The sequence below is a fragment of the Equus przewalskii genome, chromosome 6, assembly GCF_037783145.1.
Source record: "Equus przewalskii isolate Varuska chromosome 6, EquPr2, whole genome shotgun sequence".
NCBI lineage: Eukaryota > Metazoa > Chordata > Mammalia > Perissodactyla > Equidae > Equus > Equus przewalskii.
This window is the reverse complement of record NC_091836.1, coordinates 76,004,789-76,022,434: the sequence shown is the minus strand read 5'-3', so window position 1 is coordinate 76,022,434 and position 17,646 is coordinate 76,004,789. Positions and strand designations below refer to the sequence as shown.

The window sequence follows — 17,646 nt, the reverse complement described above, 5'->3', positions numbered from 1 at the left end:
TCAGAAGTTGACCCTGAACAAGGATTTGAGTGCAACAAGTTTATTTGGGAAGAGATTTCAGGAAAAATTAGCAGGGTAGGGAAGTGGGACAGAAAAGCAAAAGAGTCAATAAAGGGTGTGTCATCCAGCAAGTTACTGTGGGCAACTGGATCTTAACCCTCTTGGGGAACTCTGAGAAACAGAGTAGAGCACGTATCTCAGAGGCAAATCACACCTAAGGTGTGAGGGATGTGGGGTATTTACATGCCAACTCTCATCAATCATCAATTAAGTCCTGGTTGCTTCAGAGTACATTAATTCCCTGGGCCATTTTAGCCTTCTAGGCATGGAGGCAGAACTGGCACGTCAGCCAAACAAAGTCTTAATGCAAAAGACGCAGATATTGGCTGTTGGAAGTCAGCATGCCCTAAAATGATAGGGTCAAAAGGATATTTGCAGAACATTGCCCTCATTTACTATATTGTAAGACAATGATGTTTATAATAATGAATGCTCAGAGGTATAGTCTTAAATTCACTAGAAAGTACAAAAAGATGAAGAGATAAAGGAAATAACTGAATGATGAGTCTAATGAGGAATAAATAAAAATATCATGGCACATTATATTTTAATTATATTCCTGACTCAATTTCTTAGGATTTCAGTTAGATTATTGCATCTACATTAACGTAACAGAATAGAATTATCTAAAATATAAAAATAAAACAATATTTTCCATGTACCTCCAAAGTCTAAATTGAGGTGCTACAATATTGGGGGGACTTACATGGAGGTGATTAGTAGATAATTTACAAGCACTAAACCATCAACCCTTCTGAGGTATAAAAGAGAAATAGTTGGAAGCTGATGGAGAGGAATATTTTGAAGACATCTTTCGGCATAGTCTTTTACTCCTCCCTCCATGAGAAAATAAGGCGCTTCCTTCATCTTAAATGACAAGAGCTTCAAAAGTCCTACTAAAGAATTTCATGTGTCTTATCTGGAATTTGAAGGGTGCTAGAACAGGTACTTTCCTCACACATAAAAAATCCAAATGTCCATTATAGACTGGCATGGTGTCCCTGGTTGAAGAGAAGAGACACAGCATTCCACACTCCCAGAATTTAGCAAGACAAGGTACAAACGTGACTCCTCTTGGGCCTACGTGGATCCTGTGGAAGAGCATTAAGTCAGGGCTCTTTGTAAAAGGGACTCAGCCCAACAGAACCACCTGGCAGGTTGAGGTGACCACTAACAGAGGGATACACTATTAATTAAGAAGGAGTCATATGTGACCAGCTAATGGAGGCTTTGTGCATGTCACAGTAATCTGAGTAGAGGATCTGTATCATGGGCTGAATTGTGCCCTCCCAAAATTCATATGTTGAAGGCCTAACTCCTAAAACCTCAGAACACAACTGTATTTGGAGATAGGGCCTTTGAAGAGCTGATTAAGTTAAAAGGAGGCCATTAGGGTGGGCCCTAATTCAATCTGACTGGTGTCCTTATAAGAAGAGGAAATTTAGACACACAAAGAGAGACTAGGGTGCATATGCAAAGAGGAAAGACCAAGTGAAGACTCAGCGAGAAGACGGCCATCTCCAAGCCAAGGAGAGATTCAGGAGAAACCAAACCTGCTGACACCTTGATCATGGATTTAGCTCTTTTTCTCTCTTTTCTCTCTCCTCCTCCTTCTCCCCCTCCTCCTCCTCTTCCTCATTCTCCTCTTCCTCCTCTTTTTCCTCCTCCTCCTAATTTCTCTTTTTCTTTCTTGTCCCACCTCAACTCAATTAGATGATTACTTTTTCCTGCCCAAAATACTTTTGGTAGTTGTTTACACCAGGCACTTTCAATATCAAATCTTATAACAGCATTTCGGAGCTCTTGTCCCTGACATCAATCCTAAAACTTTCTATATTTGGTCTAAATATTATGTTATGTCCTCCAACCTTCTTGGGCTGACAGCTTTTCATAGATCCACAGTACTAGGAAGCAGGTTGGCAACAGTTTTATTCAAATTCCTCTTACGGGGGGTTTGGTGAACATGTACGGAAAAAGAAGCCCCACTCAAAGCAATACCTTATTCTAGTTCCTCATGTACATGGAGCAATTTTAATTCTTATTACCTCACCACCACTGCATGCTCTCTTGTGAAAAAGAGAGAGAGAGAAAATTCTGAAAGGATAAAAATTTAAATGTCAGCAGAATTTATTTCTGGAAACAGGATTATATGTGATTTTATTTTTTTAAATACTTTTCACCTTATTCCTTTCATAATCAGAAAAGGAAGCACTTAGTTTTTATTTTCTGAGTGTTCAACTCACCTTCCTTCTCTCTCCTCCAAAAATAAGAATGCTAAGTTTTAAGGCACTCTCACACTTATTGGTGGAAATGCAGACAGCTAGAAGGATGAGGAAGGTAAGGAAAACAATTGAGTGAGACATGAGATTGGGCTGAGATAAAGTAGCATTTAGTCAAGGAGTGAGAAGGAATCAGATTCAGTACTACTAGCAGAGAATTCTATATAGTTAAGTTTACTTGTCACAGACAGACACACATACACACAGACAATTGCACATGCTCGTATACTCTTTCACATCTGCACACACTGTACATAAACACCCAACAAAAAATGGAGGCCAGAGAAAGGAGAAAGAAGAAATGTCTTCTTTAGGAATGGTCATGATGCAGTCCAGTTAAATTCATTGCAGGAAGGGCCTCAAAGTTACAGAAACACTATGAGATTCAATCACTTTTAACTGGAAATAAGGCAATTGGAAGTAGAGCCCCTATGGGTAGCATTCCATAGAAATCACAAGACATTCAATGTCTGGACTGAATGCTGGCTTTTTGGCAGTCACTGTTGATTTAGTCAGGAACATGGAAAAAGTCTTCAGCAAGCCCACAGGTGACTGTATGGTAACTTGGGCTTCCCAGCTCATTAGTCTGAAGGCTGAAGGATGCTAGAAATACGTTCAGGGAGATTAATCATTTTCCTTGGGGCAACATTTCAAGGGTGAGTTTACTCTGCTACAAGGGCATTTCCTTCTGGGAAGAATTGCAGAAAGAGACCATAAGATAACAGAAGAGTGAACCTCCCCTTAGAACAGAGCATGGCTCTCTGTTGTCCCAGAGGCAATGAAACCTTTTAAGAAAGGCGCTGAATTTTATTCATATTGAGAGATTCTGGCACAGTGCTTGCACACAGCAGACATTTAATAAATATTTGTGGAGAAGAAAATCAGTCGAGGCAAATAAAGCATGTGAAGGAAAGGATGAGGATAGCAGAGCTATTGTCAATCATGGTGTTCCAAGTACTTAAGAAAAATGTCAGAAACCACTGCCTCCGAAGGTAGACTATCTTCCAGCCAGCTTCCTGAGAGCCCCCTTCACATCCTTATTCCTCAGGCTGTAAATGATAGGGTTCAACATGGAAGTCATAACTGAATAGAACACGGAGATGACCTTATCCTTTTCATTCATTGCCTTGGAATTGGGTCTCATGTAGGCAAATATTCCAGAGCCATAGTAGAGAACCACAACAGTGAGATGGGAGCCACAGGTAGAGAATACCTTGAGCCTCCCCTCCCCTGACTGCATCTGAGTCACAGCGGAGATAATATGCCAGTAGGAGACAAGGATGAGGGAGAGGGGTGCTAAGAGGATAATCACGCCCATTGAAAAGAGGGCCATCTCAGCACTGTAGGTGTCTGCTGAAGCCAGCTTCAGGAGTGCAGGAGGTTCACAAAAATAATGATTAATTACATTCTGTCCCTGGAAGGGGAGAAAAAGTGTAAATGCACTGTCCACTGAACTTACAAATACCCCACTGATCCAGGACATGATGGCCAACTGGACACAAGCCCTCTGGGTCATGATGGTGGAGTAGTGCAGGGGCTTGCAGACGGCCACATAGCGGTCATAGGACATCACTGCCAGAAGTGCACACTCTGTACACCCTGCTAGGAGGAAGACAACTATCTGTAGTGAACATCCAGCAAAGGAAATGGTTTTCTTTTTCACAAGGAAGTGGACCAATATCTGAGGAACGATGCTTGTAGAGAAACATAGGTCAGCAAAGGACAAGTTTTTGAGGAAAAAGTACATGGGATGGTGAAGTCGAGAGTCAGTCTGGATAAGGGTAATTATGAGCAGGTTTCCAAATATAGAGAGAAGGTAAATGATCAGGAAAAGACAGAACAGCAAGATCTGGATCTTTGGATCCTGTGAAAGTCCGAGCAAGATAAATTCTGCCACAGAAGTTTGGTTTCCTTCTCCCATTGGTGTTTATTCTTGTTTACCTGTCATCATAAAACAGATACATTCTGAAAGTATGATTTCACAAGCTTTATGAACAAGCACAATGTTAATGAGGGCACCCAGTTGGAAATTGGGTTTTAGCTGCTTCCTACAAAGTGCCTTTAGCATTAGGATGCATACTGTTGTTTCCACCAATTTACATAATTTTTAAACATATTTTTCATTGCTTAATCCACTTGGTAGGCTGAGTATCACACTTAATATGGCTTCTCAGCTAATCCTGATGTAAACATATTTACATATTGCTAAATTACTATGAAGATATATTAGGGGAATTGTCTTTGGTTAAATTTCATTTTTTTCTTCTCAAGAAATATGTTGCATTTATCCAGATTAGCAGTCTGAGAATGAGGTGAACTTCTTTAGTCAATAAAAACCACTTTTTCTACTGTATTTCAAAATCAAAACACAGAGGTCAATGACAAATTTGTCAATGATAGTGTAGGAGGTTCAAATATGCTTTGCAGGATCAAACAGATAAATTACACTTACTAGTTCTTACTTTTTTCTATAGTGTTTTTCAAAGAGGCTTTTTCAGTAGCAATCCAAAGAAAGTAAAGAAAGAAAAAAGAACTTTATGTCCATGGACCATGATCCTGGCCCTTGTAAAACTATTTCATGTGACAGAGGAAAAGAAGAATGAACAAATGTGACATTCAGAAGTATAACACAATGAGACTTTAGTGCCCAGGGCCTTGTTCAAGTGAAAGAAGCCAGGGCCAAGCAAGAGCTTGAACTTCTGAATTGGATATCAACAGATTTTATAGCCCAAGACACACAATCTCAGCTCATCTCTGACCTCAGCTTCAGCTGTTGTGTACAGCTGTGACTCGCCTGGCACCCTGACATTCTGTCTTTCAGCATTCTGCCCAGGGCATTGGAAAGAGGGGCAAGGTAATGTCCCAGAGGCAACCTTTAACCAATGGACAATGGGAGTTGATGAATAAATGCACCAGACATTTCTGGGAGCTTCTTAGAAATTGGGCTTTATGGAGTTAAACCCCTATTGTCTATGCCATGTTTATTACTATTATTATTATTATTTCCTCTAAGGGGCTTCTTTGGAATTTTTTTTCCTAATCACCATCCCTCAAGAAATTTTAATAGCACACATTTACTGTCTATCTATTTAATCTATTTATGTACTGCAGCCTTTGGAGAGCCACAAACCTTTGCAATATCTAAGATTTCTATTTCCTTCCAAGAACCTCTAAGATTTCTTTCTCCTTCCAAGAACTTTGGGGTCCATATTGCCCCCATTGAGAATGCATGGTCTAGATTAACAACTTCAATAATCCACACTTTATTGGTTTTCACTTGTTTTCTGTCTCACTCTTACTGCTTCCTTATACCATTTTCTGAAATCAATTTTCAAATAAACAACCTGCATCCAAGCTCTTTTCTTAGGCCCTGCTCTCAGGGAGCTCAACTAAGAGAGATAGTAAGGGACCTGAGATGGAGGCTTGATTAAGGCAATATGGATAGGCTGACTTCTTCAGCTATGGAGTTCCAACTGTGTCTGATAATAACGAATAACACTTATTAAGTGCTTGCTATGTGTCCGGCATTTTTCTAAGGACTCTGTGTATTAGTTTATTTAATCTTCACAACAATCCTATGAGGAAGTATATTTTCAAATCTCTATTTTACAGTTGAAGAAATTAAGGGGTAGAGATGTTAAGTAACTTGCTAGTCACACAGATATCAATGGTCAGGACTGGAATTCAAAGCCCTAGTGTCCTGTTCTATCATCTGAGCTTTTAAATCTTCAATCTAATTTCAGTCCCAATTCCAACAGGAGCAGCTAGTACTGAAAAATCCAATCATGTAGGTGGACTTGGCATGGAGAAATCCAAACAATGCTCAAGAGACTGAGAAAGTTATCCTCAATCCCAAATATGTTCATAAATGGCTTAGCTCCTAAAGTTGGCTGAGGTTAAGGTTTTTAGATGTTGTCAGTTGAAAATATTCTGGAAAGAACTAAACCTTGTAGTAAGTTCCCAACCAAATTTTTTAAGTTTAGGGACAGATTTTTGTAACAAAAGGGAGGATTCAAGAACCAGGTAGAATAACCAATCAAATTTAAGGAGGGTCATCAGGGCATATGCCAGGTCTGTCAGCAGGGCCAACACGGAGCAGAGTCAGTTTGAGTCTGGTGCCATTGGTGACTGTACAGTTGTCATAAATTTACCTCTAACACTCAGATTACTGCACTAGATTTTCAATGTAGGAGATGTGGTGAGAGATACAGGAGCCTAACTATTGTGTCTAGGACCTTGTATGCTGGGTAGAAGAACAGAATACTAATACTAATAATGTTGATAATAATAATAACAGCTATAACTTAAAAACTTACCTTGCATGGCTCTTAATATCTTCCAGGCACCCTTTCAGTATTTATTATTTGTTAACTTATTTAATCCTCAGAAGAGTCTCAAGATATAGACACTACTAATATCCTCATTTTATAGATATGAATTCTGAGGCCGAGTGAGTATTAAATAAAAACAACAACAAAACTTTCTGGGCCATGGAATTAGTAAATTATTGAATCAGGATTCAGTCCCAGGTAGTCTGGCTCCCAAGCTCAGACATGATATTGTCCCACTGAATAGGAGTGCTGCTTCTGTTTTTAGAGACACACTCTGGAAATGGCCTCTGTCTGAATCCACAGCAGGAGCCATAAATGGAATGGACCACAAAATTAGGATTTGGCAAAATGTAAGGCAGAGGTTGGTAGTACACATAGGAAAGAGAGAGATGTGCTATCTTTCTGTAGTTTGGATTCCAGTAGAGAGGAGACTAAGTGGCATCAGCAAAAATATCTGCAATAGCTTAATATCCCTCACCGCTTGTTTTCTTCCTCTCCTTCTTTACTGGCATATTGTTCCTTAGGGATCTCATTTTGCCTCAACTATCACCTATATCTAGACTGTCTCAAAAGTTATCTGACATCTGACCACTATTCTTAACTTGAATCCTACATTGTCAATTTTTTGCTAAATATTTACAATATTTACAATAATAGAGTATTTCGTTTCTGCCTGTAAATCAACATGTATGAAATTTAATTTTCCTCTTAACTTTATGCCACAAATAATTTTTAACTTCCCTTTTCCTGCAAATACCACCGCCATTTTCCCTAAACATGGTGACCTGAAAACATAAAATCAGCTTTGACTTCTTTATTTTCCTTTTTGCCTCAAGTTGATCAATCATCAAGTTCATCTTTTTGGCTCATCTTTCAAATCTCTGACCTTTCTTTTCATTGACACTGTCATTGTTGTTAGTCTAGTATTTCATTCGATTCTGCTTGTATTACTTCAATACTTTCTAACTTATTTCTACACCCTAGAGTCTAATACAGCTTGGACTCCACTAACTGATGAATCTTTCAAAGTAAATGGCTTCCTTTATACCATTAAATAAACTTCAAATTCCCTAGTTGAGCATTTAAAGCCTACCTTATGCTTATTCCAGTCTCCTTCTTACTTCTGCCTTACAGGTTTCTTTGTTTCAGTAAAATCAAATTTGCTCACCTCTCCAGACTCCTCCCTACAAACCTGAGGTAATCCACCCTTTCCTCTCAGGGGGAGAGTTGTTGCAGCTAAAAGAGGATATTCTCTTGTGCTCTAAACTCCACATATTTCTTCTCTGGCTATTTCTCCAACAATTATAACCACTGTTTTTCCTTTACCTTCCCATCTCTTGAGCTATTGGCTTTCCTTCTAACAAAGGAATGAATATATTTGTCATCTTACCTTTCACTCTAAACTTCTCAAAATAATGTTTTTCATCTCTCCAATGAATCGATTTTGCGCATTAAAAGTGACATTTCAATGGCCAAATCTATTGAATTTGCTCTTGGTTATCTTGCTTGATCTAACAGTCATCATTAAAACTACAGATACTTTTGAAGCTGTATTCTCCCTTGCCTTCTCTTACTCCCTTTTTCCTCTGATGACATCTTTTCTTTTCCTTTATCATCTTTTTCATTCTGTCTATCATTTAAATTGGCATTTTCCTCTTTTCACTTTCCGAGCCTAAACACTCTCTCTAAATGACCTCTGAATTTGGCTATCATTTAATTTTCGGTGACTTCCAAATCTCTGTAAGCAACTGGGCTTTTTTTTCCCCCCAAAGTTCTGATGCACATATCAGACTTCCTACTGACTTCACTGACAATCCCGTTACTTGTACAATGGATATTATAATTATGGTGATGATGATGATATTGATAGTTATAACAAAAGTTTTGCGGACAGACAGCTTGGTTTGAATTAATAAATACCTCATCTTGAGTAAGTCATTTAAATTACATAAGCCTCAGTTTCTACATCTGTAAAATGAGGATATTAGTATCTGTTTTTCCATTTGCTGCAAGGATTAAATTAAATAAGTTATATAAACACAGTTATTATTTGGGACATGATGAGTTTTAATTATCTAGAAAAACAATAAATGTGATACTTAATGCACGCATATGGAATAGTCACTTTACATGCATTTTCTCATTTAACTTCCAATTGAAGTCAAAGTTATTATACTCCGTCTCTCCATTCTTTTTTTTCTAATATTGACATAACTACTCCTTGTTTCTGTCATTTCCTTCTTTACTGACATACTGTTCCTTAAGGAACTATTAAGACAGTCTCTCAGATTGAAAATAGGAGCTGTTTTCTCTTCCTTCCTTCCTTTTACACCTCCAGGACAGTTTAAATTCCCACTAGATTTTAAGTCAGATCTCAAATCTCTCTCCTCCTCTCTATTCTCAGTACCATTAACCTATTTTCTGACCCCATTGTATCTACTTGTTATACCTGTATGATTTCTCTGCCTCCCATGTTGTTCTTTCAAATAATAGAATAATCTTTAGAAAATGATCATTGTATCATTTTAAATTCCCTAAAAACCAATTCAATAACTCTCCATTGTTTATAGACTTAAATCCAAATGCATGATCAGGTCCTAAACCATCTCTGTCTGACTGCAGATGTCTGCAAGGCCATCTCTCCCCACTTCCTAACTCTTAACTCATGCCCCTGCCATATCCACAGGTACGTGAACCTGTGCTTTTGCCTATGCCGTCTCCCCTACAGAAATTCACTTCTAGCTTTATTAACTAGATAAACTCCTAGTCATCCTCCAATACTCTCCTCTAATGTCATTTCACTTTGTCACTTCTTTCATGGACTCCTATTAACCTGAGTCGTTATTTTCCATCTCTCTGCTTCTCCAGGTTTTATGCTTACTACTATTAATACATATTTACTATTTCATAATATATATTTACTTCCAAGTCACCCTGGTTTTTTTCTATTTCATAAATTCTTAGAAGATAAGACTGTCAATAATCCTATCCTCATCAATTAACACAGATAAGTTTGCAATAAATATCTGTTGAACAAACCAATAAATGTATTTCGCACTCAAATATTATCACACATACAAGTTTATACATATTTTCACACATATACCAAAACACAAACACTTATACAACAAGGAGTAACAAAGTGTGAATTAAGTACAAAAGACACAATATCCATTAGCGTTAGTACCCACAGAAATGACAACAGGAAAAATGAGGCATGCTCACCTCATGGGAGTAGGTAAAGTTGCAAAAACAATGGGTTTTTTTCTTCCTACCTTGAGCTCAAGAAGAAGCAAAGATTATAAATTGAACAAACTTTACCTTCCGTATGAGTTGTGACAGAGCTGATAGACCAAGGTATGGACAGTAACCAAAGTCCTCAAATAACTGTTGTATTCATGTTGTATTCATCTCACCTTTCTAGACCCAGGGATTTTCAAAATCAAAGGACCAGGTTTCCCTCTTGCTTTCTGCCTGTGGTAATGGGGAAAGAACCAGGGGATGGGACCACAGAGTCGACAAAGGGCAGTGGGGTATGGGGCAGGGTCTAATTGTTGGAAGATGAGGTCAGTGTGGGAGGTTACTACCCTAGAGACTTTAGGGTAAAAATCCTAAATTTTTCCTTCTGTGTAGAATCCGATTTATGCAGGCACCTTGGAGAAGGACTTCTGTACTGAGTTCCATGCAAGGAGAATTAAAGATAAGCCCAACCCGGCCCCCCAAGAAAGGAAAGATGGTGCTGAGGAGGAGAGGCTAATTCTTTACAAGCCTTGCAGAAGCTCCTGAAGAGACGCAGCCCTCTTGACCCATTCTCTACTCTCACCTGCTGGGCTCAGCTGAGACAAGCACAGAGCAGTGGAGCCGCTGGTGAGGGGCTCAAGGGCTGAGTACAGGATGGTGAAATCTGCAACCTGAGGATCCAAATCCCACTTGGCAGTTCACACTGGATTTTTATTCCTAAAACACTCAGAATATTTCCCCATCCTAAATCTTTGCCAACTACTTATCTCAAAGACACAAATCGAAATTCTCCAAAGGCCTGAACAGTGGATTTTCCTAAGAGGAAGTTATTAAAAATGAGGTACTGAGAGCAGAGGTAAACAGTGCATTCCCCTGAGTCTGACTTCATAAGACACTCTGAAGCCTTGTATATTACGCTTGTATGCACAGACTGGAATCTCTGGGTCTCCCTTGATTTCAAACTCTGTTAAAAAGAGACACAATTTTGGGACAGCCCAGTGGCATAGTGGTTAAATTCAGCGTGCTCTGCTTTGGCGGCCTGGGTTTGCAAGTTCAGATCGCAGGCACAGACCTACATCGCTCATCAAGCTATGCTTGGTGGTGAGCCACATACAAAATAGAGGAAAGATCAGCACAGATGTTAGCTCAGGGCCAATCTCCCTCACCAAAAAAAAAAGACTATTTTAAATGGGCACATGGAATTCAACATATATTTGTTGATCAACCCAGAAATTATATTCCTAGGTACCTAACAGAAATGAAAGCCTTTGCCAACACAAAAAACTTACAATTGTTCTTATCCACTTTATTTAAAATAACCAAAAACTTGAAAAAAGCCAAATGTCTATTAATAGATGACGCACAAATAAACTATAGCATACCCTTTGGTACATCCATTTAATAGAATACTATTCAGCAGAAAAAATGAACTATTGATAAATGCAGCATCATGGTTGAATCTCAGAAACATTATGCCAAACCAAAAAACTAGACATAAAAGAGTTCATACCGTATGAGTCTATTTTTATGAAGTTATGAGGTCAAGAGTTACTTGAGGACTGGTGTAGTAGCTTTATGAATTGGATCAGTGGTCACCTGGTATATAGGAACTGACAGCAAAGGGGTGCAAGGGAATTATCTGATGCAAGAGAAATATATATCTTGACTGTGGAGCTAATTACATAGGTGCATACAGCTGTCAAAACTAATCTACCTATATGTTTTTAAATAACTATATTTTATTGTACTTAAATTATATCTCCATAAAATTTATTTTCTAAAAATCTAATTGGTATGCCAATTTAAAGATAAGAGGAATTCAAAAGTATTTTTATGGAAATAGCAACTCCTATGAAATTCATTCAGTGAATCATTCATAACATACTTATAGAAGCCAAACTGTAGCGTACAGATTTCCATAATATGTCATCAATATGGGCTTTTTAGAAACAGAAACCTTTCATATATTATAGAACCTTAAAAATATTTATAATGTGATAGTAAGCAACCTTAAAAATATTTGCACAGCACAAAGAGTCGTTGGTAACTGAGTCACAAAGTACCAAAAACAAAAATCAAACTTGGATGACCTTTGCTTTGATGCTAGGTGGATGCCACTACAATGGCACAAGAGATTTTTACAACAAAATACATAGTTGTAATGTCTCTCTTAAAGGAAGAGATGATTATATTGGGTTTTGCCATTCATCTTCTTAACATTGAAACATTCTAAGCAATTCTATTCTGCCCTGTACTCTAGGAAGCTGATCTCTAAGGAATATATCACTGGGTTCCATTGCTGGCTGGCTTCCAATTGGTCGTAGACAATGGGAAGTACCAGAAGGAGACAAGAGACCAAAAGTAGAAACAGAGGTAGGATATTTCTTCCCTGCTTGCTTCCTACTCCGGGCTCTGTTTTCTGATAGTGTCTATATCCCACTTCTTGCAAGAGGTCCCTCCTTCAGACTGCATCTCTCTTATAATATAGTAGTACATTATTCCCCTCTTCTCCCTTCAAGTTTAAAGCAGTAATGGATTCCTGCTGTCGCATCTCTGAGTGTCTCAATATCCTTTGGTGGGTCTCTTAATTCTGTCCTTACCTAACCAATCACTTCATTAAAGTTTCTTGAAGCATCTAAAGTTTACTGCCAGGTTGTTGACTGATACGGCAACATTTTAAAACTGAGGGAAAAGGAAACTAATCTTCTAAATAAATAGTTAAAAGAGATCATTTTTGAAAATGGATGCTTGAAAATGTTTCTGTTCATACGTGATCTTATGGCTTAAACTAATATATGCTATGTATAAAATTCTCCCATGTTCATGCTAAAAATTTGAAAATGGAATTTTCTAACGTACTTAAAGTTCTCCCAGTGAAGAGTGTTAGTGGGTCTTGTACCATTTTGTCTAAAACATTTTTAGAAATATATTATCATACATATGATTTATAGTTATAAAACTAGTTAGCAAGAGAGAGTAACTTACATTAGTGAATATAGAAATTTACCAGCTGTATCTTATCAAAAATCTTTGTTTGCTTCAGATGGATTTGGAAAAATGAACCTTATCATTTTTGAAAACAAAGCATTTGTTGCATTTGAATCTATAAATCGTTCTGAGTTAAAATGCTAAGCTGCAAGTAAGACAAGTATCAAAATAAATTAAATAGTTGAATTTCTGTCTTCCTCTTAGGTGTAGAAATCTAGAAAAAGTGTCCTTTCCACCATAAAAACAATAAAAATCAACAAAATTATAACTTTTCTTGAAATAATCAGAAGGCAGAGGTCATGGGACAGTCAAATAGTCAAAAATTAAATAAAGGGTAGGGCCTTCAATAAGACCTCAAACAAGAGCACTGATTACCAGTGGCAGAGCCTGGGAGGAAGACAGAGCCACCAAATAGCAGCTCTAGTGGAAAAAGCGGACAACATGCATAAACACATGGAGAATTTCAGCAGAGAGATAGAAACTGTAAAAAAGATGTCACAAAATGGTGGAGTAGGAGACCTCAACCTCCATCTTCCCACAAAGATCAACAATTAGACAGCTATCCACGAACCAAAAACAGTGCCGTGAGAGCTCTGAAGTCCACTTAAGAAACTTCGGCAACACGATGGAACAAAAGTCTTGAGAACAACTGCACAAAAAGGAAAAAAAAACCTGCTTCATTTTGCGTACGATCTCCCATGACAGCATTGCTCAGCACCAGGAGGGAACTCTCCAGCTAGAAAGAGTTCCCCTCATTGGGAAAGGGATAGCTGCGTGAGTGACCCACTTCTCCAGCTTTTCAGGGCAGCCCAGGCCTCTGTGGTTGCACAAGTGGAACATGTCAGCCTAGCCACCCACAGCTGACCCCAACCGCTGTGCACAAAACTGGGGCTAGCAGCTCCAGCTGTGCACTTGTATGCCACCACCCTAATGCCTGTCACTGGCCTCCATTGCCATGTGTGCACTGGCAGCATGATCCTGCAACCATTTTCTTATAATGATTTCTGCAAGTTATATCTTTTTATTTTAAAATAATTTTACTTTTAACCTAACTATATCTTTGTATTTAAAATGGGTTTCATGTGGCCCATATATAGTTTAGTATTGCTTTTAATCCAATCTGACAATCTCTGACTTCTAATTGGTTTGTTTGGATTATTTTTATTTAATAAAACTCAACATGGTTAGATTAAAATTATCATTTTGTTTATTGTTTCATCTGTTCTTCATTCCTTTTTTCCTCTCTTCCTGCCCCATATGGACTAATTGAGTAATTTTTATGATTCTGTTTCACCTCTTATATTGGCTTATTATTTTAAAAAATTTTAACGTTACCCTGTGACCTACAACATACATCATTAGTTAACTAGAGTTTACCTTCAAATAATATTATACTACTTCACGTTGTGTGAGAACCTTCCAATGGCAAATTTACAATAATTCTCTCTAAACCTCTATGCTAATTCTTGTCATAATTTTACTTTTCATATGCTGTAAGTGAACAATACATTGCTATTATCTTTCCTTTGGGTATTTAATTATCTTTTAGTAATATTTCTTTTATTAATATCTTATAGTTTTGGGTGTATAGATCTTTCTTTCACTTACTTGGTTAAGTTCATTTCTAAGTATTTTATAGTTTTTTATGCTATTAAATGGGATGGTTTTATTACTTTTTCAGATAGTTTGTTGTTAGTGTATAGAAATGCAACTGATTTTTGTACGTTGATTTTGTATCCTTAAACATTACTGACTTGTTTATCAGTTGTAACTTTTTTTGGTGGAGTCTTTTGGATTTTCTTTTCTTTTCTTTTCTTTTTTTTTGAGGAAGATTAGCCGTGAGCTAACTGCTGCTAATCCTCCTCTTTTCACTGAGAAAGACTGGCCCTGAGCTAATATCCATGCCCATCTTCCTCTACTTTATATGTGGGACACCTACCACAGCATGGCGTGCCAAGCGGTGCCGTGTCCACACCCGGGATCCGAACCAGTGAACCCCAGGCTGCAAAAGCGGAATGTGTGAACTTAACCGCTGTACCACTGGGCCAGCCCCGGATTTTCTTTAAATAAGATCATGGCATCAACAACAGATAGTTTCACTTCTTCCTTTCTGGTTTGGATGCATTTTATTTCTTTTTATTACCTAATTGCTCTGGCCAGGACTTCTAGTGCTATGTTGAATAGGAGTGGTGAGAGTGGGCACCCTTGTCTTATTCCTGATCTGAGGAAAACCTTTCAATCCTTCACCATTGAGTATGATGTTAGCCATGGGTTTGTCATCTATGTCCCATATTATGTTGAGGTATGTTCCTTCTATACCCAATTTGTTGAGAGTTTTTACCACATGAGAATGTTGCTTTTGTCAAATGCTTTTTCTGCATCTACTGAGATGATCATATGATTTTCGTATTTCATTGTATTTATGTGGTATATAAAATTTTTTTGATTTGCACATGTTGAACCATCCTTGCATCACAGGGATAAATTTCACTTGATCATTGGGCACAATCTTGTTAATGTGCTATTGAATTCAGTTTTCTAATATTTCCTTGGGAATTTTTAAATCTATATTCATCTGGAATATTGGCCTATAGTTTTCTTTTCTTGTAGTGTCCGTATCTAGCTTTGGCATCAGGATAATGCTGGCCATGTAAAATGAGTTTGGGAGTCTTCTCTTCTCTTCAATTTTGGGGAAGAGTTTGAGAAGAATTGGTGTCAATTATTCTTTAAATGTTTGGCAGAATTCACCTGTAAAGTCATCTGGTCCTGGGCTTTACTTTGTTGAGAGGTTTTTGATTACTGTTTTAATTTCCTTGTTATTGGTTTCTTTATATTTTCTATTTCATCATCATTAATACCTCATAGGTGGCATGATTCTGGGAATTTATCTTTTTCATCTAGCTTATCCAATTTATTGGCACATATTTGTTCACAGTGTCTTATGATCCTTTGTATTTCTGTGATAGCAGTAGTAATGTCTCCTTTCTCCTTTAAGATGTTATGCATTTGAGTCTTCTCTTTTATTCTTGGTAAAACTAGCTAAAGGTTTGTCAATTTTGTTTATCTTTTCAAAAAAACAATTTTAGTTCCATTGATATTTTCTATTGTTTTTCTATTCTCTATTTCATTTATTTCTGCTCTGATCTTTGTTATCTCCTTCCTTCTGCTAACTTCAGGCTAGTTTGTTCTTTTTTCTCTAGTTCCCTGAAGTGTAAAGTTAATTTGAGATTTTTTTTCTTATCGTAGGCATTTTTTGCTATAAACTCCCCTTTTAGCACTGCTTTTGCTACATCCCATAAGTTTTGATATGTTGTGTTTCCATTTACATTTGTTTCAAGATATTTTTTGATTTCCCTTTGATTTCATCTTTTACCCATTGTTTAGGAGTGTGTCGTCTAATTTCTACATATTTGTAAATTTTCCAATTTTCCTTCTGCTATTGATTTCTAGTTTCTTACCACTGTGGTCAGAAAAGATACTTGGTATAAGTTCAATATTTTTAAATTTCTGAGACTTATTTTGTGAACTATGATCTCTCCTTGAGAATATTCCACATTGTTTGAAAAGAATGTGTATTCTCCTGCTATTGGGTGGAATGGTCTGTATATGTCTGTTAGGTCAACTTGGTCTAAAGTATAGTTCAATTCTAATGTCTCCTTATTGATTTTCTGCCAGGATGATCTATCATTGTTTAAACAGGGTATAGAAGTCCAGTCCTATTATTGTAGTGTTGTCTGTTACTCTCTTTAGATCTGTTAGTATTTGCTTAATATATTTAGGTGTTCCAATGTTGGGTGCATATATATTTACAATTGTTACACCCTGTTCATGAATTGACAATTTTACCATTATATAATCACCTTCTTTGTATTGTTACAGTTTTTGACTTACAGTCTATTTTTTCTGATATAGCATGACTACTTTACTCTTTTGTTTTCTATTAGTGTGGGATATCTTTCCCCATCCCTTCACTTTGAGCCAGTGGTTCAGGTGAGTCAGCAGCAGGAGACCAGGCTGGATCCAGGCCCACAAACATCTGTGGGGGCCCTGGCTGTCAGTGTGCACTTCTAAGTCTAAAAATGTTGTATTAATATCAAAGTTTAATTCAGAACAAGCACCATTACCAAGAATAAAGAAGGACATTACATAATGAGAAAGGGGTCAAATCACCTAGAAGACATAATAATCCTAATGTGTATGCACCTAACAACAGAGGTTCAAAGTACATGAAGAAAAATTGATAGAACTGACAAGAGAAACAAACAAAACTCAACTCTAGTGGGAGATGACATCATTCCTTTCTTAGTAATTTACAAAACAGTGAGACAGAAAATCAATAAAGACGTAGAGGATTTGAAAAACATTATAAATGTCTTGACCTAATTGGCTTTTATAGAATTTTCCATCCAACAACAGCAGACTACACATTCTTTTTTAAGTTTACACAGAATAGTCATCAAAAGAGATTATAAAACAAGCCCAAAAAGTTGAAAAGAATTAAAATTACATGAAGTATGATCTCTGATCATAATGGAATTAAACTAGAAATTAATATCAGAGAGATATCTGGAAAATCCTCAAATATCTGGAAAGTAAACAACAAAATTCTAAATAACCCACACTTCATAGAGAGGAACAAAAAATAAATCAAAGGGGAAATTAAGGGTATTGAAGTGAAATAAAAATAAAGACCCAATATATGAAATTTTGTGGGATGCTACTAAAGCAGTATTTAGGAGTAAGTTTAT

At 37.2% G+C, this 17,646-nt stretch overlaps 1 protein-coding gene across 1 annotated transcript; it reads right to left on the bottom strand.

The window, feature by feature from the left end:
• Positions 1-3,336: 3,336 nt before the first annotated feature.
• LOC103567286 (olfactory receptor 2D3-like) lies at positions 3,337-4,260 on the bottom strand. Its single transcript, XM_008543921.2, has one exon. It carries the CDS (start codon positions 4,258-4,260, stop codon positions 3,337-3,339), a length of 924 nt encoding a protein of 307 aa, XP_008542143.2.
• Positions 4,261-17,646: the final 13,386 nt, after the last annotated feature.